Raw genomic sequence first — 25,289 nt, forward strand, 5'->3', positions numbered from 1 at the left:
CCTGCCCTGTGTGCCTGCTGCCGGCCTCCGCCTGCCCCCGCCTGCCCTGTGTGCCCCCTGCCTGCTCCCGCCTGACCTGTGTGCCCCCTGCCGGCCCCTGCCTGCCCCCGCCTGCCCTGTGTGCCCCCTGCTGGCCCCCGCCTGCCCCCGCCTGTCCTGCCTGCCCCTATGCCAGCCTCCGCCTGCCCTGCCTGCCCCTGCCTGTCCTGTGTGCCCCCTGCCGGCCTCCCCCTGCCCTGTGTGCCTGCTGCCGGCCTCCGCCTGCCCCCGCCTGCCCTGTGTGCCCCCTGCCGGCCCCCGCCTGCCCTGTGTGCCCCCTGCCAGCCTCCGCCTGCCCCCGCCTGGCCCTCTGGCCCCCGCCTGCCCTGTGTGCCCCTGCTGGCCTCCATGTGCCCTCACTGGCCTCCACCTGCACCCGTCTGCCCTGCGTGTCCCTGCCAACCTCCATCTGTCCCTGTCCGCCCCGCCATCCCCTCTCTGCATCGCCGGTCCCACCTGCAGATGAGCTGGTGACGGGAAACGAGAGCATCAGTAGGACAGGCCAGGAGGGGGCACCCAGAGCAGGGCCAGCCCCTAGGCTTGGTGGGGTCCTGTGCCGGCCTATGGGTTTGGCTGGCGTGGTTTGGATAACCTGTCCCCGCGTGTCTCTAAATCTGGGGGGAGCAGCCATGGTACCTGCACGTAGGCTGTCACGCACCCAGGCCTGGGCTCTCACACCAGAGTTCTGTGCCCCGTGGCCACAGCCTGGGGCCCGCATGTGGACAGCGCTTCTCTTGCACACGGGCCCACCCGTCCCGTGCCCGCTCTGCCCTGCTGCAGCCATGGCTCTGGGCAGCACTCGCTCAGGTTACGGAGCAGTAGCAGGGGGTGGGCATGGAGGTGCCCAGGGGCCAGCTCAGCCAGACAGGACGGGCAGCCCCGCCCCGAGGGCACAGCCCTGCCCATCCGGCTTCGCTGTCCCGTGGCTGGGAAGGGCCGTGCAGCGTGGGGAGGTCTCCGTCCGTCCCTGTAAGCCCTGCACTCTGTCCCCAGGCCTGCAGGCCGCCTTCGACAAGGAGTGGCAGGCCGGGCGCATCACCCGCGACAGCTACCGGAACGGCTCCGAGGACGGCGCGCTGGCCTACAAACTGCTCATCCAGACGGGCGACAAGAAGGAGCCGTTCAACTACAATCAGGTGAGCCGGCCTGTGCCCGCCCGAGAGCCTGGCGTGGCCCTGAACTCGTCTCTGAGCCGGCCTGGCCGCAGCTCACCCCGTGCCCGGCCCCGCCGAGAGCCTGGCGTGGCCCTGAACTCGCCTCTGAGCCGGCCTGGCCGCAGCTCACCCCGTGCCCGGCCCCGCCGAGAGCCTGGCGTGGCCCTGAACTCGTCTCTGAGCCGGCCTGGCCGCAGCTCACCCCGTGCCCGGCCCCGCCCGAGAGCCTGGCGTGGCCCTGAACTCGTCTCTGAGCCGGCCTGGCCGCAGCTCACCCCGTGCCCGGCCCCGCCGAGAGCCTGGCGTGGCCCTGAACTCGTCTCTGAGCCGGCCTGGCCGCAGCTCACCCCGTGCCCGTGCCCGCCCGAGAGCCTGGCGTGGCCCTGAACTCGTCTCTGAGCCGGCCTGGCCGCAGCTCACCCCGTGCCCGCCCGAGAGCCTGGCGTGGCCCTGAACTCGTCTCTGAGCCGGCCTGGCCGCAGCTCACCCCGTGCCCGGCCCCGCCCGAGAGCCTGGCGTGGCCCTGAACTCGTCTCTGAGCCGGCCTGGCCGCAGCTCACCCCGTGCCCGGCCCCACCGAGAGCCTGGCGTGGCCCTGAACTCGTCTCTGAGCCGGCCTGGCCGCAGCTCACCCCGTGCCCGGCCCCGCCCGAGAGCCTGGCGTGGCCCTGAACTCGTCTCTGAGCCGGCCTGGCCGCAGCTCACCCCATGCCCGTGCCCGCCCGAGAGCCTGGCATGGCCCTGAACTCGCCTCTGAGCCGGCCTGGTCGCAGCTCACCCCGTGCCCGGCCCCGCCGAGAGCCTGGCGTGGCCCTGAACTCGTCTCTGAGCCGGCCTGGCCGCAGCTCACCCCGTGCCCGGCCCCGCCGAGAGCCTGGCGTGGCCCTGAACTCGTCTCTGAGCCGGCCTGGCCGCAGCTCACCCCGTGCCCGTGCCCGCCCGAGAGCCTGGCGTGGCCCTGAACTCGTCTCTGAGCCGGCCTGGTCGCAGCTCACCCCGTGCCTGGCCCCGCCCGAGAGCCTGGCGTGGCCCTGAACTCGCCTCTGAGCCGGCCTGGCCGCAGCTCACCCCGTGCCCGGCCCCGCCGAGAGCCTGGCGTGGCCCTGAACTCGTCTCTGAGCCGGCCTGGCCGCAGCTCACCCCGTGCCCGGCCCCGCCGAGAGCCTGGCGTGGCCCTGAACTCGTCTCTGAGCCGGCCTGGCCGCAGCTCACCCCGTGCCCGGCCCCGCCGAGAGCCTGGCGTGGCCCTGAACTCGTCTCTGAGCCGGCCTGGCCGCAGCTCACCCCGTGCCCATGCCCGCCCGAGAGCCTGGAGTGGCCCTGAACTCGTCTCTGAGCCGGCCTGGCCGCAGCTCACCCCGTGCCCGGCCCCGCCCGAGAGCCTGGCGTGGCCCTGAACTCGTCTCTGAGCCGGCCTGGCCGCAGCTCACCCCGTGCCCGTGCCCGCCCGAGAGCCTGGCGTGGCCCTGAACTCGTCTCTGAGCCGGCCTGGCCGCAGCTCACCCCGTGCCCGCCCGAGAGCCTGGCGTGGCCCTGAACTCGTCTCTGAGCCGGCCTGGCCGCAGCTCACCCCGTGCCCGGCCCCGCCCGAGAGCCTGGCGTGGCCCTGAACTCGCCTCTGAGCCGGCCTGGCCGCAGCTCACCCCGTGCCCGGCCCCGCCGAGAGCCTGGCGTGGCCCTGAACTCGTCTCTGAGCCGGCCTGGCCGCAGCTCACCCCGTGCCCGGCCCCGCCCGAGAGCCTGGCGTGGCCCTGAACTCGTCTCTGAGCCGGCCTGGCCGCAGCTCACCCCGTGCCCGGCCCCACCTGAGAGCCTGGCGTGGCCCTGAACTCGTCTCTGAGCCGGCCTGGCCGCAGCTCACCCCGTGCCCGGCCCCACCCGAGAGCCTGGCGTGGCCCTGAACTCGTCTCTGAGCCGGCCTGGCCGCAGCTCACCCCGTGCCCGGCCCCGCCCGAGAGCCTGGCGTGGCCCTGAACTCGTCTCTGAGCCGGCCTGGCCGCAGCTCACCCCGTGCCCGGCCCCGCCGAGAGCCTGGCGTGGCCCTGAACTCGTCTCTGAGCCGGCCTGGCCGCAGCTCACCCCGTGCCCGGCCCCGCCCGAGAGCCTGGCGTGGCCCTGATCTTGCCTCTGGGCCGGCCTGGCCGCAGCTCACCCCGTGCCCGTCTGCTCCCCGCAGCTCACCACGCACCGGCTGGTGGACGAGAATGGCATCATCCCCCCGGAGACCTTCTATATCTGTCTGACCGTGTGGGTGAGCAACGACCCGCTGGGCGTCGCCGCCTCCCATGCCAACTTCTACCCCCCGCCGCCCGAGTGGATGCACGACAAGTACGACGCCACCGGCGAGAACCTACGAAGTGAGTGCGGCCGCGGGCACTCCTGGGCACACGTGGGCACATGCAGGCTGGGCACGTGCCAGTGCAGCACGCAAGGTCCTGCCAGGCACCCCCCTGCACCAGTGCCCCACACGGGATCCTGCCAGATACCCCCCACATGCCACACAGGGTCCAGGCAGACACCCCCCACACGCCATGCAGGATCCGGCCAGGCACACCCCACCGTGCCAGTGCCCCACATGGGGTCCTGCCGGGCACGCCCTCAAGCGTCACACAGGGTGCAGCCGGGCACCTCCCCCACACCAGCGCGCCACGCAGGGTCCAGCCGGGCACACCAGCTGGCACTCTGGCTGTGCTGAGCGACCCATTCCAGAGTTGCCCCCCATCTGAACTGGCCCGGGCGCCGGCGTGGGAGGAGGAAGGGGGCAGTGTCGGGGGGCAGAGGCCGTGGCATCCCCCTGCCTGACCCCTGACTGCCTCCTCCCCCCCCAGTCCCCGCAGCCCAGCCCCTGGAGTTCGCCCAGTTCCCCTTCTACCTGAGCGGCCTGCGCCAGACCGCAGACTTCGTGGAGGCCATCGAGAGCGTGCGGGCCGTGTGCGAGGAGGCGGCCCGGGAGCGCGGCGTGGCCAGCTACCCCAGCGGCTACCCCTTCCTCTTCTGGGAGCAGTACATCGGCCTGCGCCGCTGGTTCCTGCTGGCCATCAGCATCGTGCTGGCCTGCACCTTCCTGGCGTGTGCCCTGCTGCTGCTCAACCCCTGGACCGCCGGCATCATCGTGAGTGCACCCAGACGCCACGGGGATGGGCACGGGGTGGGAGCACCACGGGGTGGGATCCAGACGCTGCCCAGCCCCCCGGGATCTCCAGGACCCCACAGCCAGCACGTCCCCTGCCCTGCCCTCTGGCCCATCAGCCTTTCCCACTGGCCCTGCAGCTGTCACTTGAGACCTCACCGGGGGCGCCTTGTTCACGGATGGACCCCCAGCCCCCAGGTGCCCCCGAGCGCCCACAGGGGCTGGAGCACAGTCCAGTGCCTCCCGAGTGTCTCCAGGGGCTGACCGGGAGCTCCCGACGCCAGGGTGGAGAACGGACCAGGACGGGCTGGCCTGGCCTGGCTTCCACCCCCTGGCACCGGCGCTCTCCCAGCCTGGGGGCCCCTGGCATCGCCCCCTCCCTCCCGCCAGGGCAGGTGCTTTCAGGCCCTGACCCCGCTGTCGGTTCTGCTGCCCCGAGTGCTGACCCCTGGGCCCCAGGTGAGCGGATCCGACTGGCGGTTGGGGGGGGTTCGTTCCAAATACCCCCCGCCCAACCTGGAGCCCCAGACCAGCCCCCCTGGTTGAGGTAGGCCCTCCCCATCGGCATGTCCCGTCACACGCCCATGGTGCCCTTTCCCAGGGCGGCTGGGCAAAGCGTCTGTAATTGGTATCATTCACGGCAATAGGGCACCATCGCCCTGGCATCTGGGCTCTTGTGTGGGGCAGAGTGGGTGGCTGCCATGGGGCAGTGCAGTGGGGCAGACAGGAGGGTGCAGAGTGCTGCAGCAGGTGCAGTGAGGCAGGTCAGTGGAGTGGATGCAGTGGGGCAGGGCCTTGGGGCAGCACCGTGGGGCAGATGCAGTGGGGCAGTGCAATGGAGTGGATACAGTGGGGCAGGGCAGTTGGGCAGCGCTGTGGGGCAGATGCAGTGGGGCAGTGCAATGGAGTGGATACAGTGGGGCAGGGCAGTTGGGCAGCGCTGTGGGGCGGATGCAGTGGGGCAGTGCAATGGAGTGGATACAGTGGGGCAGGGCAATGGGGCAGCGCTGTGAGGCGGATGCAGTGGGGCAGGGCAGTGGAGCGGATGCAGTGGGGCAGGGCCGTGGGGCAGTGCAGTGGAGCGGATACAGTGGGGCAGGGCCATGGGGCAGTGCCGTGGGGCGGATGCAGTGGGGCAAGGCAGTGGAGCAGATGCAGTGGGGCAGGGCCGTGGGGCAGTGCAGTGGAGTGGATGCAGTGGGGCAGGGCCATGGGGCAGGGCCGTGGGGCGGATGCAGTGGGGCAGGGCCGTGGGGCGGATGCAGTGGGGCAGGACCGTGGGGCGGGCCCTGCTCTCTGACTGACTCTCCCCCATGCCCGGCAGGTGGCCGTGCTGGCCATGATGACGGTGGAACTCTTCGGGATCATGGGGCTGATGGGCATCAAGCTGAGCGCCATCCCGGCCGTGATCCTCATCGCCTCGGTGGGCATCGGCGTCGAGTTCACCGTCCACGTGGCCCTGGTGAGTCGGTGCCGCTCGCCCACGGGTGGGCAGAGCCTGGGCCAGCAGGGCTAGGCCCCCTGGGGGAAGCTGAGCCACCACCCCCAGCTCAGCCCCACGAGGTGGGGGGAAGCCCATTTGGGCCAGGACAGCACCTGTTCTGGCAGCGCCCCCCACTGAGCACCGTCCCCCTGAGCCCCCCAGCCTGGGGGTGTCCAGCCAGCCCAGGCCCCAGGGGGAGGGGCAGGGTCAGTCTGTCCGTCCGGCCCCGGGCGGGAGGGGCAGGGTCAGTCTGTCCGTCCGGCCCCGGGCGGGAGGGACAGGGTCAGTCCGTCTCCCCGCCCACCCCGGCCCAGAGCTGAGCCGTGTGTCCTCCCACAGGGGTTCCTGACGGCCATGGGCAGCCGGACGCTGCGCTCGGCCCTGGCCCTGGAGCACACGCTGGCGCCCGTGCTGGACGGGGCGCTCTCCACGCTGCTGGGCCTGCTCATGCTGGCTGGCTCCGAGTTCGACTTCATCCTGAGGTACCAGCGCGGGGGAGGCCAGAGCGGCTCTTTAGCTCAGCCCTGGGTGTAGATACAGGGGGCCCGGGGGTGCCCAGGAGTGGGTGTGGGCATGGGCACGTGTGGAGGGGTGCCCAGGGATGGGTGTGCATGTGGGTAAGTGTGCAGGGGTGCTTGTGTGTGGACGAATGTGCCTCGGTGTGTTTGGGGGGGGGAGTGTGCAGGGGTGCTCCGGTGTGGGTGAGTGTGCAGGGGTGTGGGGTGTGTGCACATGGGTGAGTGTGCAGGGGTGAGCATGCAGGGTGCCTGGGGGGGTGTGTGCGCACGTGTGTAGGTGAGTGTGCAGGAATGTGTGTGTGAGCAAACGTGCAGGCGTGGGGGCGGATGAGCATGTGGGGGTGTGTGGGGGCGGGTGGGGGTGAGCGTTCGGGGGGTGGGCATGGATGAGCATGCTGGGGGAGGGTGTGTGGGCATGGGCAAGTGTGCAACGGTGTGTGGGGGTGTGTGCAAGCATTATGGGGTGCCTGGGGGTGTGGGTGCATATGGGCATGCTTAGAAGTGTGGGTGCATGCGGGCGTGTCCGGGGGGGATGTATGGGTGTGCGTGAGCGTGCAGGGATGCATGGGGGCGGCGGTGTTAGGAGGCCAGGCAGAGAGGCCGCGCTAGGGCAGCAGGGCAGGGTGGGGTCATGGGGTGGGGGGCGCAAGGCCCCACTGTGCTGGGTGCTCTATGCCCCCCAGGCCCATTTGCCTCTGCGATGCTCCTACCCTGCCTGTCAGGGCTGAGGGGGTGGGTGGGACCTGTTTGCAAAGCATGCTGGGATGCCCTGTGCCCACGACGCGGCTGGGCTTCTCTCACCACGTCTCCTCTGCCAGGTATTTCTTTGCCGTGCTCACCGTCCTGACCGTCTTGGGCCTCCTGAATGGCCTGGTGCTGCTGCCCGTCCTGCTGTCGGTCATCGGGCCCCCGGCCGAGGTGAGAGCCCCCCACCCACACTGAGCCACAGCCCCCCTGCAATGCGGCCTGGCAGGGAGTGGAGCCTAGTGCTTGAAGAGGGGCGTGGCCACCAGGATGCCTGGGTTCATTCCCAAGTCTGCCTCTGCCTTGCTGGGTGCCAGGATCAGATGGGGGGAAGGGGGAACAGTGGTCTGTGCCTCACACTGGCTCCGCCCACACCCACAGGCTCCACCCACAAGCCCATGGGAACTAGAAGTTTCTTGGAGAACGATCAGTGCTGAGGTTAAAGTGATCACCATTAGGTTTCAGAGTTAACACTTCATTGAGCTGGACCCCGGACACCTCTCCCAAAGCTGCCTCTGTGTAGGCCTGGAGCCCATTCAGAAGGGCCGACCCTGGCTCTGATGGTGCCCCCAGCCCGGTTCCCTGTACCCTCTGGGCATCCCGTTGCCTTTCCGTCTCACCCTGCGCCCTCCTCTCGCCCAGGTCATCCCGGTGGATAATGGCAGCCGCCTGCCGTCACCAGAGCCCATCCCCCCGCCCATCAGCCATCACGGCTTCTACATGCGGCCGCCCCCAGCCTGGCCTGGCACCTTTGCGGACTCCTCGAACTCGGAGTACTACTCGGAGAGCACCACGGGCTCGGGGCTGGCCCACGCCCAGCCCTACGACCCCGGCACCTACATCCTGCCGCCCGCCCCAGCCCGGGTCCTGGTGCAGGCCGGCAAGAATCCCAGCTTCCCCACCATCACGGTGAGTGCAGGCGCGGTGCCCGTCCTGCTCAGTCCCTGCCAGACAGCGCCAGCCCCACCCGCCCACGGAGCTCTGTCAGGCCGTGCCCCCGCCAGGCTCTGGAAGGGAGCGTGTGGTAGGGGTTAGAGCGGGGCGGCAGGTGGCACCCAGGGCTTGGCTGGACGGTCTGTGAGTGCCGGGGAGCGGAGGGAGCTCTTGTCCTCAGGCCCCCCCCGGGTGTGGACTCTGGCTGCCCCGTTAGCAGCCCCCCCGCCCCCTTCTTTGCCCATTGGACTCACGGGAGTCTCTGCCCTGCACAGGTGGTGAAAACCTACCCGGAGAACCAGGAGCCGCCGGGGAAGAAGGAGCCACCGAGCACCAACCAGCCCCTGCCTGCCGGCGACCCCCTCCCATTGGCCGGCCCGGATCTCAGGGACTTGCCCCAGCACAGACTGCCCCAGCCCGGCCCCCCCGGAGCCAGGACAGCCCCACCCCGAGCCCCCCGGCCCCTGCGGACTGCCCTCCCCGCCTACAGCGGCAGCTACGCCACGGTGATGGCCACGGCCTCCGTGACGCTGGCCCTGCACCCTCCCCTGCCAGGCTCCTTGCAGGGTTACACCCACGAGAGCTACGAGGACAGCGAGTCGGACTGCCCGGAGGAGCCCGGCCTGCCCGCCTGCAACGCCCATGGCTGGGCCACACCCGAGAGCCGCGCACTACACCACCCGGGACGGGCAGAGGGCTCCGCGAGGCCCTAGGTGAGCCCGGGGACTGAGCCCTGTGCCAGGGGCTCCTTCGCCCCCCACCCTGCCAGGCAGGGCCAGCGCCCGGCCGCCCCGGGGGTTACCTTGGGGCCAGCACTGCCCCTTGGGGTAAACTCCCTGCGCGTTAGCGTGCCCGGGCACCGCGAGGCAATTTGATGCCAAAGCAGCGGCTGTGTAAGCCCCCCACACACAGATAGACAGTGCATGTCCGCACGCTCCCAGGGGGCTCGCACGCTTGTGCCCGCAGACAGGGACATGGTGCACGCCTGCTTGCACACACAGACAGTGCATGTCCGCACATTCCCAGGGGGCTCACGCACTTGTGCCCACAGACAGGAACACGGTGCATGCCTGCTTGCACACACAGAGGGTGCCCACACATACACACCGGGTGGATGCACGCACAGACAGTGCATGTCCGCACCTACCTAGCGGGCTTGCACACTCGTGCCCACAGACAGGGACATGCGCAGGGTGCACGCCTGCCCACGCACACACGGGCCACGGAGCGTGTCGACTCCACGGGTGCTCGTGGCGTGTGGGAGGCCCCTGCGGACAGATGCCTTGGAGAAGCCAGCAGAGCTGTAGCCCTGTTGGGGATCCGGCTAACCCGGCTGTCTTGTGTCTCCGCACAGGTTGCCCCGGGAAGCGCCGTGGTTCCTAGCCAAGGCCTGCCGTGCGGCCGGATCCAGCTCCCGTGCCCAGGGAGCGGGCAGAGCGGAGAGACGCGGCGAGCGCTGGCACCCGTGCGTGGATGCCAGCTGAACACTGAGCTGGAGCGAGCTGTTGGATGGGTGACCTGCGCCTGGCGCTGCCAGCAGGGGCAGTGCCCACGGGCGAGGGCAGGAGCGGGGCTGCCGCCATCCCTGCATTTGCTGCTATTCCCCAGTGATTAATTATTCTTATTTTATTATTATTGCTCCGCGCTGGGACGGAGATCTGCCCTGACCTCACCTGGTAGCGCCCCGAGCCCCGCAGCAGGCGATGGCTGGGCTGGGCTGGCGGGGGCTGCTGCCCCTGGCTGGGGGGCACAGCAGAGCCTTTGGGGGAATCGCTACATCAAGGTTTCTATGCAAGGTGTGTGTGAACGGGCTGGCCCCTCAGCCATTCCCTTTCCCCACTCCCCCCAGCTGTCCCCCACTCCAGTGTTCCCAGGTCAGGTCCCTGCCCAAGCGGGTTGTCCCGGGGCTCTGCACCCCGCACTGGCAGGGGCAGGAAGCTGCCCGTTTTGCGTATGCCCTGGGGCTGGGGGGCGCTTAGCGGATCCCTTGGGCAGGAGCCAGGGCCGTGCCCTGCTGCCCTGTCCCCAGCACTGAGTCGTGGGGCTCCCCAGGAGACCAGGGCAGGGAGCAACTGTGTCTGGGGAGAGGCCCAGCAACGCCCCCAACAGGGGAATGAGATGCCAGCCCCAGTGGGGAGACCCGACCCCTCCCTGGCCTGGGATGGGAGCGTCGGGGGGAGCTTCCCTTCCCCTGCTGCGGGGGGCTGAGCTCTGGCCCAGGGGGCGCCCTGGACTCAGGCGAGGGGCTGGAACAGGGGCCGTGTCCCCCCCACCCTGGGAGATGGGAACAACCCTGACCCTAGTTACTGAAAAGGGAAACTCTCGCTCACAGAGTAGGACATTTTCTCACTTTAACACCTAAATCCTGACACCAGCAGGGCCCAGATCCAGCGGGGCCTAATGAATAGAGCTCTGGCCTGGGCCTCAGGACACCTGGGTTCTCCTCCCCACTCCTTGGGAAAAGTACTCCCTTCCTCCCTGCCTCAGTTTCCCCATGGGGACAACGCTACCCATCCTCCTTTGTAAATGGCTGTGAGACCGAACTGTGAGGGCTCCTCCTGTGTGTTGGATGGGCGGGGGGGGTGTCCTGGCAGGAAGGGGATCTGGGGCAAATTGGAGCGGGATGTGCTCCCCCATCCAAGCCCATCCAAGACCTAGGTACCCCATATGTCTTGCTGACGCCCTTTATGGGGTCCCTTGATGCTGCCCAATGGAAGTTGACTGGTGCGGGAGGGGTGTATTCCAAACACCCTTGTGCAATTGCACAACTCCCCTGCATGACCCCCCCGCCACCCACACACACACACCCCACACCCGCCTGGGCACTTGCAGCCAGATCAGGGAGCCTTTGAAACCTGCCCTGCCCCCTAGGATGGGCTTTTCCCCCCTGCCTGCTGGACCCCAATCCTGTGGCTGGGGCCACTCGCTGGAGGCAAACAGAGATCAGCTGGGCTCCCAGGGGGTTGGCGTGGAGTTGCTGGCCCTTGCCTCTCCGTTCCCCGGCACTTTAAAGCCCCCTCCGGCCCCAGGGTCCCCATCAGCCCCGCCTGGGGCTTGCCTTTGGGTTCCTTGCCCATGGCGGCGACGGGGGCCTGGTCCAACCGGCAGCTTCTCAGCGATTGTCCCCGCCTGGGCCAGTGGGTGTGGCTGGTGGAAGTAACTCAGCCGTCAGTACGGCGTGGAGCTGGGGTACCCACTGCCCTGAGCCGCCAAGCGGCGCGCCTGCCCCCGGCGCCCCCTGAGACATGGGGGGCAGGCGGGGCACGCGGTGCCCCGGCCCCAGTCGGGCCATGCCATATAAATTATTTATATTACAAAGAAGAAAGGTTTATTTTTGTAGTTTGTACAGACCCTTAGCTGTGGGCTGGAAGGTTTATTTTTAAAGAGTAAAATATATATTGTCTATCCCGGATCTGCTGGTGTCCCGGCCTCGTTCTTCGTCTGGCCCGTGAGAGAGAGAGAGAGAGAGAGTGAGTGTGTGTGTGTGGAGCCGGGGGAGGGTGAGTGTGGGGATCTCTGCAGGTTGCGGGGAGGGGAGGCCTGGGGGGGACAGCCTTAGTGAATGCACACGTGTGTGGGGACACATTTGTGGCAGGGCAGTGTGTGCGCCCGATGTATGTTTGGGGTGGGGTGTTTTGGGCAGTGTGTACATGGCTGCGTGGAGGTAGGGGAGCATTCACAAAGCTGGGGAGCTACTGTGGGGGGGTCTGTAGAGGACAGTGGGGGCAGTGTGTGTATGGGGGGGGTCTAGAGGGCACAGGCTGGGGGGCAGTGTGTGTATGGGGGCTTTAGGGGGGTGTGCTGCCCACTTGGCTCACAGCTGGCCTCAGGCTCGCAGGCTGACTGGGAGCGTGGGGGCCGGATCTCCCCTCAGTGACTGATGGGGGGTCAGGCTCCCCAGCCAGGCACGGACGGTGCTGGGGGACCTGGGCTGGCTCCTGCCAGGCGGGTGGCCGTGGCCCTGTGCCCCGATTCCACAGGCAAACACTGCCCCCTGCAGGCCCTGTGCTCACCTGCATGTGGGCCCAGGGGCCCGGCACTGCCAGGTGTGTGTGGGGGGGGCGGGGGGGGTTTCAGGGGCTGTTTTAAGGTGTGTGATGCACCCCTGATGGGACCCACATGAGCAGGGTTTACGGCACCAGGGCCCCTGCGGGGGGTGGGGGATGGTTTAACCACCCCACCCCCCACCCCGCCAGCTGGGGAGGACTTGCAGCCCACCCAGCTGGGCCAGGCCAAAGGGCTGCACTTGGCTCTAGGCTGGCATGTGCCCATTGATGAGCCAGCTGGAGCTGAAGGTGCTGGCAAGCTGGGTAGACACCCGGCCCGAGCGCTGGCCCATGTAGCCCCTGAGCGCGGCGTAGGCCCTGCCGTGCCACGGGACGCCCCGCACCATGAGCGGCACGAGGGGACACTGGCCGGCTGCCGCGGGGCCAGCGAACGGTTGGCGCCCAGTGAGCCAATGCAGTGCCTGAATCCGAGCCGTGCGGTGCAGCAAGGGGCCCCAGGGACCCGGCCGGTGCTGCATTGACACGGCACCCATTCGCGCGCCCCAAAGCCGCCGGCAGCTCTGCAAAGTGCTGGGGGCGCCGGGATCTGGCCAAATGAACTGGTGGGGGGCATGAGACCCTTTAGTCCCACCGTTGCCCTGTGCTTAGAGGCAGCGGTTCTAGCCCAGCGCTGGGAGGGGAGTGGGGCCCTGTGGCTAGAGCAGAGCAGCTGGGCGCCAGGACGCCTGGGTTCTAGCCCTCTGCCTAGTTCCAGAATCTTGTGTGGGGCAAAAGCAAGGGGCGGGGCTGAACCGCTCACCAGGTGTGTGTGGTTGGGGGGGGGGGTGGCATCAGACACAGGCCACGTTGTGACCAGGAATGGGGTGGGGGAGAGGGGAGCTGGACATCAACTGTGCGAGGAAGTAGCTGTGCAAGTGCATGAAAATACCAGTAATGACTGGCTGAGCCCCCCCAACTCATCACACGTAGGGCCCCGCCCAGCGATAGCCCGCAGGACAGAGCTGGGAGCCCCAGAAATGCGGGTCAGGCCCATAGTGTGATCAGTGAGGGGCTGGGGTTGCCAGACCCCTGTGCAGAGCTGGGCGGACCGCGGGGTGGGAGATGCCAGGGCTCCTGTCCAGCCACTCTTTGGTGGCAGGGTCATTTCCTGCTGGTTAAAGGCACCAGCTGGGACTGATGCCGCCTGCCTGGCTCCAGGCCCTGGCCATGCAATGAGTTTGGGGCGCTCAGCCCTGACAGTGGGGGGCGAGGTGGTCCCGGCACACCCACCCCGGTCCCACGGCTGGAGGGACTGAATGGCCCCATCAGGCCCGGGACGGGAGGCAGGTGCTGCCCCTGCCCCGGGCTGCGTGTGCCATCAGGGAGTGCGCCAGTTCGCAGAGGGGGCAGGTGTCAGCACCAGGCAGGGCAAGCGCTGGACGAGACCCCCCTCTGCCCTGCCCAGCAGACGCCAGCCCAATGCGCACCCTTGCCATGGGGCCGCTGAGCTGTGCATGGGCCCGAAGGGTAACAGATCCCCTCCCCCCCCCCCCCAGGGCGTGGGGGGGGCCACGAGCCTTCACTGGGCAGGGGCTCCCAGCACTTGCACCTTCTCCCCACAAGGGGGCAGCAGATGCTCACGCACTGGGCTTGGGGGCCCCCACAGCCAGTGCCCCACTTGCATCCCCAGCTGCCCATGGCCCCATTCTCCCCCCCCCGCCCCCCCCACGGGCCGGTGCTGAGTGGCAGGGGCCTCCTCTGACCTTCTTGCCCTCTGCAGCTAGCACTGGGTTGCGTGCACGGCTCCTAGGCTGGCTTCTGTGGCTGGGCTGGATGCCTTCCATGCTGCCCCATTGCCCTGACAAGGGCGGGGCCCTCCCAGTGCTGCCATGGGGTGGCTGTATGGCCCTGCAACCAGGGGGCCCCTTGCCCAGGGGAGGACAGCAGCAGTCAGCACGCTTCCCTCCCCACCGCTTCCGAGGCTGCCAGGCCTACACCGCCCGGTCCTGGCAGCCCTCCCCACCCCCGAGCAGGCAGCTCCTTGGTGCCAAACCAAGTGCTCTGAGCCCAGCAAACTCACTGCATGTGTGCCTCCAGGAACTCTGGTGCAGGCAAGCAGCTGCCATGGGCGGCGCCATCAGGGAACGGACTTTGAGAGGCCTCAGGGTGGGTTCAGGCCACCATTGTCCCCAGCCCGCCGAGCCGGCCCCACTCCTGAACTGGGCTCACCAGGGCCTCAGCAGACAGAGCAGAGATGGGGCAAAAAGGCCATGGGGGGAGCAGGAGCCACTCACAAACCAGCCAGAAGGTGGGGGGGTGGGGGGAGGAGCAGGAACCCGAAGAGAAAGCCTCGGGCTCCTGCCCCCTGCTCTCCCACCGTCACCTCGTCACTCAGGCGCGCTGGGCCTCAGTTTTCCCATCCGGAAAATGGGGCTGATGGCGCTTCCCTGCTCGCACGAGCCTTGGGAGGAGAACGACAGTGAAGATTAGGAAGACGCTTGGACAGTGGGGTAATGGCGGAGGGGCGGGGAGGGGGGCATGTTAGCACCGCCGTTTGGGATGGAGTCTGTTTGGAAAGAAAACGCGTCCCTAAAGGCATCACAAACCAGCCCTGTTCAGGGAGAACGGTCTGAAATATTTCATGGAGCCGAGTTTTTTCCTCCCTATGTAGCCAGCCCCCCGACCCTGCGCCAGCCCCATCTCTGCCCTTGCTCCGGCCCTTCTTCCTCCCCGCCCCACAATTAAAGTGCTCCTACCCGCCCCGCTCCTCTCTCAAGCACAGCCAGAGAAACGTCCAGTTTCCGCTCCAGCGGGAGGCCGCGCACGGCTGTCCGGGCTGCCGTCCTCTCCCCCGCCGGCCGACACGGCGCGTCCCCACAGCCGCCCGGGGACACAGGGGCTCCCCGCCGACTTGACAAGCCAGCAGGGTCGTGAGCGGCCCATCCTAACTCACCGCCCTCGGTGGGCCGGGCTGGGCCGTGCCCACCCCTTGGGTAGCGCTGGGAGGTGCGCTGGGCCAGGGGCCGCGGCCCCCTTTGGAAGTCGGGCTCCGGGCCCCGAAACACTCCCATCGCCCTGTCCTTCTGCCCCAGTCAGGCGTCTCCCGTCGGTGTCGGTGTCCCGCAAAAGGCGGGAGCTGGGTGCGGCCTGGAATCACAAGTCGCCATTGCTCCGTCCGTGGGGGTGTGTGAAAAGGAAACCCGCTCCCAAGCCCACCTAACCCCCGTCAGGGCATTCGGGGGGGGGGGGTAAAGCGATGGAAAAAACCGGCTGCACCCCGGGGCTGTGCCAGGCCAGCCTGGCGTCTGTCACCCCAAGGTGGCGGGTACGAAGAAAGAGAGTGGCCGGTTTCCGAGGAGCCGCCCTGTGAGTCTGTGTCCGCAGAAAGAACAGGGGGACTTGTGGCACCTTAGAGACACAGCCCATGAAGCTCAGGGACGCTTACGCTCAAATAAAGGGGTTGGTCTCCAAGGTGCCACAAGTCCTAAGGGAAGGTCTCCCGGAGGCCGAGCGAATCGCAGGCTTCGTGCTGCCGGGGCAGGAGGAGCCCGAGAGGGGCCGGGGGCTGGAGGCGGACCAGCGGCTCCGCTCGGGCGGACAGAGGGGACCGCAGCGAAGCCCCCGCGGGAAAACGAGGCGGCTGCGGCAAACCGAGACAGGGCAACCCCAGAGGCCGACAACACGCGGCCCCGAGCCCCCGGCGCGTTTCTGTCTTTGACCGATTGCCAGGGGAGAGCGCGAACGCAGTCCCCCACTACCACAAATTATGCAGTCGAGTTTCCCGCATTTGGGGAAATCGCAGGGGTCAGCACACCCGCAGTGCAATGGATGAGCCTCGCCCTGGGAAAACCACCTTCGTGATCATGGTGTCTCCCCTGCCAGGTAAGTATGAGTTGCGCAGCCCCAGCCGCCGCCCGCCCTCGCTCGCCCCGCACTCTCAACCCACGGTGGGGCCCGCCGCGCCACGCCCGCCGGCCCCGCCCACGCCGGCCCCCACTGCCGCGACCTGCCCCCACGTGTCCCCGGGGCCCCAGCCTTCTCCCCGCCGAGCCCCGCCTGCCAAATTCGGGCCCGGCTCGGCAGGCAGCTCCCGCTCCCACAAGGCTCTGCGCGCACACACATCTGCATACGGGCTGCCGCGGCTCCGCCCCTCCGATCGGGCCCCTCCCCCTGCCGGCCCGGGACCGGCTCTTCAGCGCTGTGGGGGATTAATCCGGGGGGGTGGGGGGGGGCTGTGCCCACTGAGCCAGGGCGGCGGGGAGATCTCAGCGAGGCCGGGGCTCCCTGCCCCACTCCTGGCACGGTCATGAGGGGGCAGCTTCTCACCCCCCAACAGCATCTGGGGGCATGACCCAGACCCCAGTGCCTGTCCCCATCCCTGCCCTACCGGAGCTTGCCCTGCAGCCGGGGCGGGCCTGGCACCCAAGGGGTTATAGCTGCTGGGGGCGGGGGGCACAGGTTTGAATCCCCCCCACCCCGGGCTGCGGGGGCAGCAACCACAGAAGAAGGGACCTCAGGAGGTCATCTAGTCCAACCCCCTGCTCAAAGCAGGACCAATCCCCAATTTTTGGCCCAGATCCCTAAATGGCCCCCTCAAGGATTGAACTCACAACCCTGGGTTTAGCAGGCCAGTGCTCAAACCACCGAGCTATCTTCCTCCCCAATTCACGATCTCCCCTCCCCCCGGACTAGGGAGAGGGTCACTCCCCAACTCAGCTCCCCCCAGCTCCCTGCACCCCAAGCCTGCCCTGCTGCCCCTCCCACCCCACCCAGGGCTGTGTGTGGACAGCCCCTCCCCACCCCCGCAGGCCTGAGCTGGCTCCTTGGGGCAGGGGCTCCAACACGGCAAGTCCCCGGCAGGGTAGTGGCTGGCTCCTCGCAGCACCCAAGGGATCCCGGCTGGTGGGGGGTGGGGGCGGGGTGGGGGCAGCTCCTCCTTTGTCCCAGGCATCACCTCCACTGGGAGCAGAACCCGGGCAGGGGGTTTCGGGGCAGGTGCCGGAGGCAGCAGGTTTCCCCCACCCTGCCCAGCTCTGTGTCAGGCTAGCCCCAGCCCCAGCCCGGTTTCTATGGTGCCGTAAAGGGACTGGCGCACGTTTCACCTCCCACCCCCCGCCAGAGAGATAAGGAGGCAGCTGCTGGAGTAACCTCTGTCCCCACCCTGGCCAGGCTGGGCAGTGGCGTGAATGGGGGCCCTGCACCCCACTCCTCATGGCCTTTGGACTCCAGAGTCACTGGGAGCAAAGGGCTCAGCGGGGGGGAGGGAGGGCGCCAAGGATGGGCAACACCCAGGGCCAACCCCAGGCTTGAAAAAGATCAGAAAAACAGGGCCAGGGTAGCACGGGCTGCGGGTTGGGAGTGAGGGGCACCGGCAGAGCTATGGGGGTGCCCAGGGCTGGGATAGCAGGGGGCTGCGGGTCGGGAGGGAGGGGCACCGGCAGAGCTATGGGGGTGCCCAGGGCTGGGATAGCAGGGGGCTGCGGGTTGGGAGTGAGGGACACCGGCAGAGCTATGGGGGTGCCCAGGGCTGGGATAGCAGGGGGCTGCGGGTCGGGAGTGAGGGGCACCGGCAGAGCTATGGGGGTGCCCAGGGCTGGGGTAGCAGGGGCTGCAGGTCGGGAGTGAGGGGCACCGGCAGAGCTATGGGGGTGCCCAGGGCTGGGATAGCAGGGGCTGCGGGCCGGGAGTGAGGGGCACCGGTAATGCCAGCCAAAGTCAGGCCGGCAGAACAGCAGGGGTGCTGGAGGCTGGGGCTGGGAAAGTGGGGGGCGCGGGCAGAGCTGGGGGGTGCACACAGGGCCCCAGCTCTCACTCAGCAGCTGGAATAACTCGCTCATTAAAGCCAAGGAGTCCCCCCGCCCTGGCCCCACACCTGGCTCCAGAGGTCCTGCTCCGGGGCAGCAAGCAGGCGCCTGGGGTTGGGTGTCAGGGCTCGTCACAGCTTCTCAGCTCTGGGTCTACCTGGCCGGGTGAGGGGGCAGGTCCCGCAGGGGCAGGGCCGGGGAGCCCTGTGGCCTCCTGTGGGGCAGGGTGCAGGGCTGTGTCATTCAGGTGCTGATCGCTCAGCTCCAGGGGGACCTGGTCAGGGGAAAATCAAGGGCCCAATCCTGCCCTGGCCCTGCCCATTGGGCCTAATCCTGCCCCAGTACTGCTGACCAGTTACCCCTGTGCACAGTGAGTGTAAATGACTCTCTGAGGTGCAATGTGCTGGAGGAGCAGCCCCTTCGACCCAGCATCTGGGGCTGCCACCTCTGAGGTCCCAAAACACCAGGCCCCGCGGGTGCTGCTGAGCCCACAGGCAGGGCTGCTGGCCGCGGGCACTGAGCACCCTGACAGTTCCCAGGCCAGCTACCTGACTAGCATGACACTCCTGTGACCACGTGGGCAGGTGGCAGCCCTGCTGGCATGCCAGGCTCTGGTGCCTCTGATCCCGGCGCTGCCTGGAGCCCTTTCCCCTGAGCCGTGTCCGCACTGGTTCCGCCAGCCGCCCAGCACAGCCACAACTGACCCCAGCGCAGGGCGACTGGAGCGTGAGTCATCCCAGTGCGGCTGCGTCAGGGGCTGGATCGCCTCGCTGCCAAGGCCCAGGGCTGCTCCGACCTCTCCCCGCCTCAGCTGATGAGTCAGTGCATGCCAGAGGGCTCCGGCAGGGCTTCCCTGCGGGCACCCAGCCAGGCCTCAGCTCCACAGCCACTTAGCAACCCACACCCCAAACACACATGGCCTGCAGCCGGCCCCTCCTCGCCACAGGGCCTGCACTCAGCTGCTGTGCCCCCCCCCCGAGCCATGGCCACAGCAGGGTGCGGTGCCCCCCGGTGCCATGGCCACAGCAGGGCTTGCTGCCCCCCCGGAGCCATGGCCACAGCAGGGCGTAGTGCCCCCCGGTGCCATGGCCACAGCAGGGCATGGTGCCCCCTGGTGCCATGGCCACAGCAGGGCATGGTGCCCCCCGGTGCCATGGCCACAGCAGGGCGCGGTGCCCCCCAGTGCCATGGCCACAGCAGGGCGCGGTGCCCCCCGGTGCCATGGCCACAGCAGGGCGTGGTGCCCCCCGGGAGTCATGGCCACATCAGGGCGCGGTGCCCCCCGGGAGTCATGGCCACATCAGGGCTTGCTGCCCCCCAGGAGCCATGGCCACAGCAGGGCTTGCTGCCCCCTGGGAGCCATGGCCACAGCAGGGCATGGTGCCCCCCAGTGCCATGGCCACAGCAGGGCTTGCTGCCCCCCCCGGTGCCATGGCCACAGCAGGGCGTGGTAGCCCCCCAGCAGATCATACTGCCCCCCCTAGCTAACCCCCACACTGGGGCACTAGGGTCAGGGAAGGCTCCCCTCTACCACAGCGCCCCCTAGCTCTGCACGGCCCCGGAAGGGCATCACCCCCCACTGAATCGCCATCACCACGTCATCCTGCTGTGTCCCAGCCAGGTCCTGCCCCAGCCTCACCCTTCTGAGCCTGGGCAGTCGCGGCAGGCCCAGCCCCCCAGCTGCAGCCTTGGCTGAGGCCCCCACCCCCATCTCACCCGTGGTCTTTGCCAGTTCCCTCTCAGCTGCCAAGACCCTGGGTGTGAGCAGGAGCAAAGTCCCTGAGCTGGGCCTGCCCTGGCCGGACGCTCCGGAGGTTCCTGGCAAAGAAGCCAGAAATCCAGCAGCGGCCCTGGGCTGAGCTAAAAATCCCCTGGGCCAACCCAGGGGCTCAGCTGCCAGTTCCTAGGGCGCCAAGAATAGACTGTCACGTCCCTGGCCTGGGGCCTGGGAATGAGGAGCTGGACTAGGGCCCCCGCCCTGCCTGCAGGAGACAAGCTGGACCCCCTGGGTGGAGGCCTGCCAGGCAGCCAAGCTCCAGCAGCTCCCAAGGCCTGAGCCCGGCGCGTCCCGCTGGCGCCCATGGGCTGGCCTGGTCCCTTCCCCATGGAGGCCACTGAGCCCTCGTCCCCCGTCGATGCCTGGCCCAGAGCCCTTGGGCTCAGCGTGCTGGCAGTCGGGTTGTGTAGCACCCCTCTGTCGGGTCACAGGGCCGTGTCCCTGCTGCCCCATGCCCCCTGGACAGGGTGGGCATGCAGGGCAGCACATCCCGGCATTGGCTCCCATGGGCCCCGGAGGAACTGACTGTCCTAGGTAATCCCGGCCTCAGTGTCCCCACCTGGCTGAAGAAGGGAACGCTGTACTGGTTCCCCGGGCTGGGCGGGCCCCTCACCTCTGCCTTTGGTGTCCCTGGGCAGCAGGGCAGAGCGCTGCTGGGAGTGGAGGCAGCCTGCTGCCCTGGCTCTGCCCACCCCGAGGGGCTAGCTGCAGGCCAGGTGGAGGTGACCACACCGAGCGCAGACCCAGAGCCAGCGAGGCAGGGCGTGGGGCGGAAGAGGTGCCAAGGGCTCGTCGAGCTGCACCAGGCCCAGGCTAGGCTGGGCCACGAGCTGGCTGGGGTCCCTGGAGGTCGAGACCCATCAGTGCCACAGGGATGGCTCAGCGCCAGCCTCGGGATCCAGCGCCTTGCACTGACCCTGAGTGGCTGCCGCTACGTGTGATGGGCAGAGAGTGCAGGGAGCTGGGCAGCCTAGACCGACAGATGGGGGGGCCGGTCTGGCCATGCTGCACTGTGCCCGCTGCTGTTACCCACCCAGCTGGCAGGCGCCCTTGCTACCAGCGTTGGGGGACCCCATCTCTGGTGCCACCCCTCTGTGGGCTCTGGCTGGTCTCAGCCTGGCAACCCTGCCGTAGATAGGGAAACTGAGGCACAGAGCAAGCGCACAACTTCCCTGAGGTCCCACAGGGGGCCGGTGGCAGGGCAATGAACCCAGGAGTCCGGACCCCCAGCAGGGGCTACAGCCACAAAGGGGAGCCTGCTGTCCCAGGGGCTTTCCCAGGCAGAGCTCCAGCGGGAAGCCCCTTGCCCCCACCCCGACTCACCCAGGGATATGGGGTGCAGGGACATGGGGTGCTGGCCATAGGCCGTCAATGGGCAACTCCCCCCCAGACCCCCTTAATCTATCTCTGCAGCCCCCTGCTAGCCCTAGGCTTTACCCACCGCCAGCTCTGCTGGTGCCCCTCACTTCCGACCCGCAGCTCCCTGCTAGCCCAGCCCTGGGCTCCCCCCAGCTCTGAGGCGTTGCTGAAATCAAGACGCTGACTCAGCAATGAGCTCCATGGAAATGTATTGATCCTGCCTGCAGTGCAGGGCAGCCCCAGGGCCCCAAGTGACCCCCCTGAGGCCTTGCCCAGCATGTGCCAGGGCTGGCCCCCTCCTTTGGTGGCCCTGCGACTTGGTGAGAGGCATGGCCCTGGGGCTTGTGGGCATCCAACCCCCGCCTGGGATCCTACACACGCTGGAGAGGCAGGGCCTGTGCACAAAGGGGCTGGAAAGCAGCTAGCAACCCAAGCCGGGGCTCAGGGGGGTCCCAGGCAGCACGCACCCCAGGGTAGACAGGAGGGGGCTTGCCCACCAGGCTGGGCCCTCTGGCTAGTCTGGGCTGCCAGCTAGCCCTTGTTACAGCCCAGGTGTACATTAGAGCAGCCCCTGGGCTGCTGTAGCTGGCCCCGGGCTGCAGGAGGTAGTAACCTGACCTTACCCAGCTCCACACGAGATCAGGCTCAGATGTGAGGCGTTGTGGGCAGGCTGAGCTTAGCACAAGCCCTCCCCCCCCCCCCCGCACGCAGGACAATGGCCGCCCTGAGCCTGGCCCGGCACTGGCTGGGATGGGCCAGGCCTGCCCCCAGCTCTGGCATGTCGGGGGGACAAGACCAGCGGTGTCCTGGGAAGTTCGCTTTGCCCGTCACTCGTCCCAGAGACGCAGGAACAGCCTCTCCCTGCCCCCGGGCAACATCCGGCGCCCGCCGCTGACTGCCGCCCCTCACTGGAGGTAGCTGTGGTGCTCCCGGGGCTGGGTGCCCCTGCGGCACTGGTACAGATGGGAGGGCGCCCCTCTCCCCTTCCTCAGCGCGTGGCACTTCCAGGCCTCAGCGATGCACTCAACCTGCGGGGGTGACACGAGGCTGCTGCAAGGCGGCCGGTCCCAGCCATGCCAGGGCTGTCCCTGGGCACACAGCTTGCAGCCGGGCCCAGCTGGACACGGGGACTGGCACCAGGGGGTTTGGGGCTGTGGGGCAGGACAGGGCTGCAAGAGGCACCAAGAAGTGACAGGGACGGAGAGGGCGATAGGGCTGGTGCCTGGCGCAGGGGGATGTGGGGCAGGCGTCTGGGTCAGTGCTGCAAACGTCCCTGCTTCTCCCCAGCAGCAGCTTCCTGACCCCAGTCCCTTGGCATCTCTCACCAGCCTCTTCCCGTCCTGGGGACACTGTCCAGACCAACCCCAGGGGCTGGCCCAAGGGCCTGGAGCAGGTCCCATGGGGCTCAGCCCCCGCCCCCAAATGCCTTAGGCTGGCCAGGCCTTCCCAAGGGTCTGATCTCAGCCAGGGGTGAGTGGACAGACGGACACAGACACAGATGGGGTGCATGGACAGATGGACACAGACAGATGGACATAGACAGATGGATGTAGACAGCCAGGGCCGCACAGACAGACAGACGGACACAGACACAGCTGGGGAGCGTGGACAGCCAGATGGACACAGACAGATGGACACAGAGACAGCCCAGGTCCATGGACAGACAGACACAGACAGACGGACACAGCCGGGGCCCATGGACAGACAGACAGATACAGACTGACACATCCAGACGGACACAGATGGGGGGTCACAGACGGACACACACAGAGACAGCCAGGGCCCATGGACAGACAGATGGACACAGCCAGCTGGACACAGACAGACAGACACCGAGACAGATGGGGCCAAAGGACAGCTGGACAGACACGGCCGGACAGACGCAGCCAGCTGGCCTCTCACCGGGATGAGCGGGTCCCTCTGGTTGTGGCTTTCCAGGGCTGCCAGCTCGCGGGGCGAGAGCAGGGGCAGGCGGAGCTCGCGCACCGGCCCTGCTGCCACCTCGGCCACCGGCCGCTCCAGGACGGCCTGGAACAGGAGTGCAGAGTCAGGGGCCGGATCCATGACCCGGAGAGCTGGGGCGGGGAGGATCTGGCGAGCAGGAGGGGGGGGATGCGATCTGGGGCCTTTGACCCCGGGGTGGCAGGGCCCCCCAGCTCTTTGGCAGCCGGCAGGAGATGGGCTGGGGGTCTCGGCCAGGTTCCCAGGTGATGGGGGCCCATGTCACCAGCCACCACCATCCGCCCTCCTGTGTGCCCGGCCCTGCAGCGGCCAGTCCCCCCCAGGCATCCCAAGGGACAGAGCCCTGGCATCTCACCCCCAGGGCAGACAGTGGAGCACTGAGGGCTGGGCAGGGACTGGCATCACCTGTGCTTGTGCCCCAGAGATTGGGTCCTGGGTGGGGGACACCCCTGGGGACCTGTGCTCTGCTTCTCCAGGGTGGGCTGGGGTGGGTGGGAGCTGGCAGCCAGGATGCCTGGGTTCTATCCCCAGCTCTGGGAGGCGAGGGGAGGGGAGGGCAGTGGGATCTATAGGAGTGGGGCGGAGGGATCTGGCAGCCAGGACGCCTGGTTCTCCCCCGGCTCTGGGCGGGGAGTGGGGTCTATGGGTTAGAGTCGGGGGAGTTCATTCCCAGCTCTGCCATGCACTCACTGGGTGACCAGGGGCACATCCCACCCCCCGCACGCCAGGGAACGACCCCTGCCAGCCTCCCCGTGGTGGGGGCTGAGAAAGCCCCTACCTGGGTGAGCCCCAGCTCCTGGCCCTGGGGCTGCCGGCACTCACCGAGCTGACATGGGCCCATTCCCGCACAGCCCGGATCAGGTCCGGCTCATCGATGGCCAGCCGGTCGCTCTGCAGCACGACCGCCAGCGCCGCGCCTGACAGCTCGTGGAAGCCCCGTGTCTGCACCACCTCCTGGGGTGCCACAAACGGGCCCGGTCACCCCTGGCAGCCTGGCAGCGGGGCTGGCCCCACCTGGCATGGGGTGGGCCCAGAACCCCGCCCCACAACTGCCGGGCATGTACCTGCCGCCCACCCCTCCCATCGTCCCTGTCCTACTGCCCCCCTGACCCGCCCCCTCTGCCCTGCCCCTGTCCTGCCACCCCTCTGCTCCACCCCGCCCCATCCTGCCACCCCTCTGCTCCACCCTGCCCCATCCTGCCACCCCTCTGACCCGCCCCACCTCCATTCCCCCTCTGCCCTGCCCCATCCCACCACCCCTCTGCTGCATCCCACCCGAGGGAGCTCAGACTCATCGACCTTGAGGGCAGAAGGGGCCCTGGGAACCCCACGTGACCCAGCTCTCCTCGCCCAGCACCCCCTGCGTGACCCAGACCCATTCGCCCAGCACCCCCTGCGTGACCCAGACCCATTCGCCCAGTGCCCCTGCGTGACCCAGACCCATTCGCCCAGCACCCCCTGCGTGACCCAGACCCATTCGCCCAGTGCCCCTGCGTGACCCAGCACCCGCTGCCCATGGCCATCTGGGGCATCCTACCCCCCAGGGCCCTGCACTGACAGGGCCAGCCTGGCCTGTGCCCCCCTGCCTGGGGCGATGCCCCTTCTCTTGGCTGCTCAGGGCTGGTTCCACGTGGGGCACTGGCCGCATGCCTGAGTCTGCCGGCGGGGCGTGGGGGTATTGCCAGAGCTCATGGGGGGGCAGGCCGATGCACAGCGCTGAGGTCCTGGGCCCCCCCTCGCTCCCTGAGTGCCCATACCCGCGTGTGGTCCTCCACGAACACCAGGCAGTGCTGCTGCAGGTCCATCTGTCCGTAGGTCACAGCCGCCTGCAGGGAGAGCACAGACAGACAGCCGGAGTCAGCTGGAGACGGGGGCATGGCACACCAGGGGGCTGCGGGTCGGGAGTGAGGGGCACCGGCGGAGCCGTGGGGGAGCCCAGGGCTGGGCTAGCAGGGGGCTGCGGGTCGGGAGTGAGGGGCACCGGCGGAGCCGTGGGGGAGCCCAGGGCTGGGCTAGCAGGGGGCTGCGGGTCGGGAGCGAGGGGCTCCGGCGGAGCCGTGGGGGAGCCCAGGGCTGGGCTAGCAGGGGGCTGCGGGTCGGGAGTGAGGGGCACCGGCGGAGCCGTGGGGGAGCCCAGGGCTGGGCTAGCAGGGGGCTGCGGGTCGGGAGCGAGGGGCACCGGCAGAGCTGGGGGTCGGGGGTGTCTGACTAGCACCTGCCTACAATCGCTCAGTCTCACGAGCTCTAGGATTCGCCACGTCGCCCCAGACAGCCGGTGGAGCCCAGCGCTCGGTGCCCGCTGGGGCATTGTCACCCTGGCGGCCTTCGCTGGGAGGGAAACGGGGCCATGAGCCTCTCATTGGGAGCGTCACCCTGGGAGCCCCAGGCTCAGCTTGGCTC

At 68.5% G+C, this 25,289-nt stretch overlaps 2 protein-coding genes and 1 non-coding gene across 4 annotated transcripts in view; 1 reads left to right on the forward strand and 2 right to left on the reverse strand.

Moving 5' to 3' along the window:
• The window catches only part of PTCH2 (patched 2), a 47,851-nt gene extending 39,137 nt beyond the window's left edge, over positions 1-8,714 (forward strand). The window contains exons 16-23 of the mRNA XM_074962366.1: positions 1,033-1,175; positions 3,370-3,550; positions 4,022-4,305; positions 5,648-5,785; positions 6,146-6,288; positions 7,143-7,242; positions 7,711-7,977; positions 8,277-8,714. Coding sequence (XP_074818467.1) covers positions 1,033-1,175; positions 3,370-3,550; positions 4,022-4,305; positions 5,648-5,785; positions 6,146-6,288; positions 7,143-7,242; positions 7,711-7,977; positions 8,277-8,714 — 1,694 coding nt within the window. The remainder of the gene's footprint in view (positions 1-1,032; positions 1,176-3,369; positions 3,551-4,021; positions 4,306-5,647; positions 5,786-6,145; positions 6,289-7,142; positions 7,243-7,710; positions 7,978-8,276) is intronic.
• Positions 8,715-15,713: 6,999 nt separating this feature from the next.
• Positions 15,714-15,877, reverse strand: LOC141993060 (U1 spliceosomal RNA). The gene has a single exon (XR_012640754.1). It is a non-coding gene; the product is annotated as a U1 spliceosomal RNA (small nuclear RNA).
• Positions 15,878-21,677: 5,800 nt separating this feature from the next.
• Positions 21,678-25,289, reverse strand: part of BTBD19 (BTB domain containing 19) — a 71,313-nt gene continuing 67,701 nt past the window's right edge. The window contains exons 4-7 of one of the 2 annotated variants that reach the window (XM_074962331.1): positions 24,647-24,715; positions 23,712-23,843; positions 22,830-22,955; positions 21,678-21,955 (exon numbers count right to left, since the gene is read on the reverse strand). In XM_074962331.1, the coding sequence (XP_074818432.1) occupies positions 21,833-21,955; positions 22,830-22,955; positions 23,712-23,843; positions 24,647-24,715 (450 nt within the window). In that variant the 3' untranslated portion in view covers positions 21,678-21,832. The remainder of the gene's footprint in view (positions 21,956-22,829; positions 22,956-23,711; positions 23,844-24,646; positions 24,716-25,289) is intronic. The other variant, XM_074962330.1, reaches the window with a different exon arrangement.

The sequence above is a fragment of the Natator depressus genome, chromosome 8 (assembly GCF_965152275.1).
Source record: "Natator depressus isolate rNatDep1 chromosome 8, rNatDep2.hap1, whole genome shotgun sequence".
Lineage (NCBI taxonomy): Eukaryota > Metazoa > Chordata > Testudines > Cheloniidae > Natator > Natator depressus.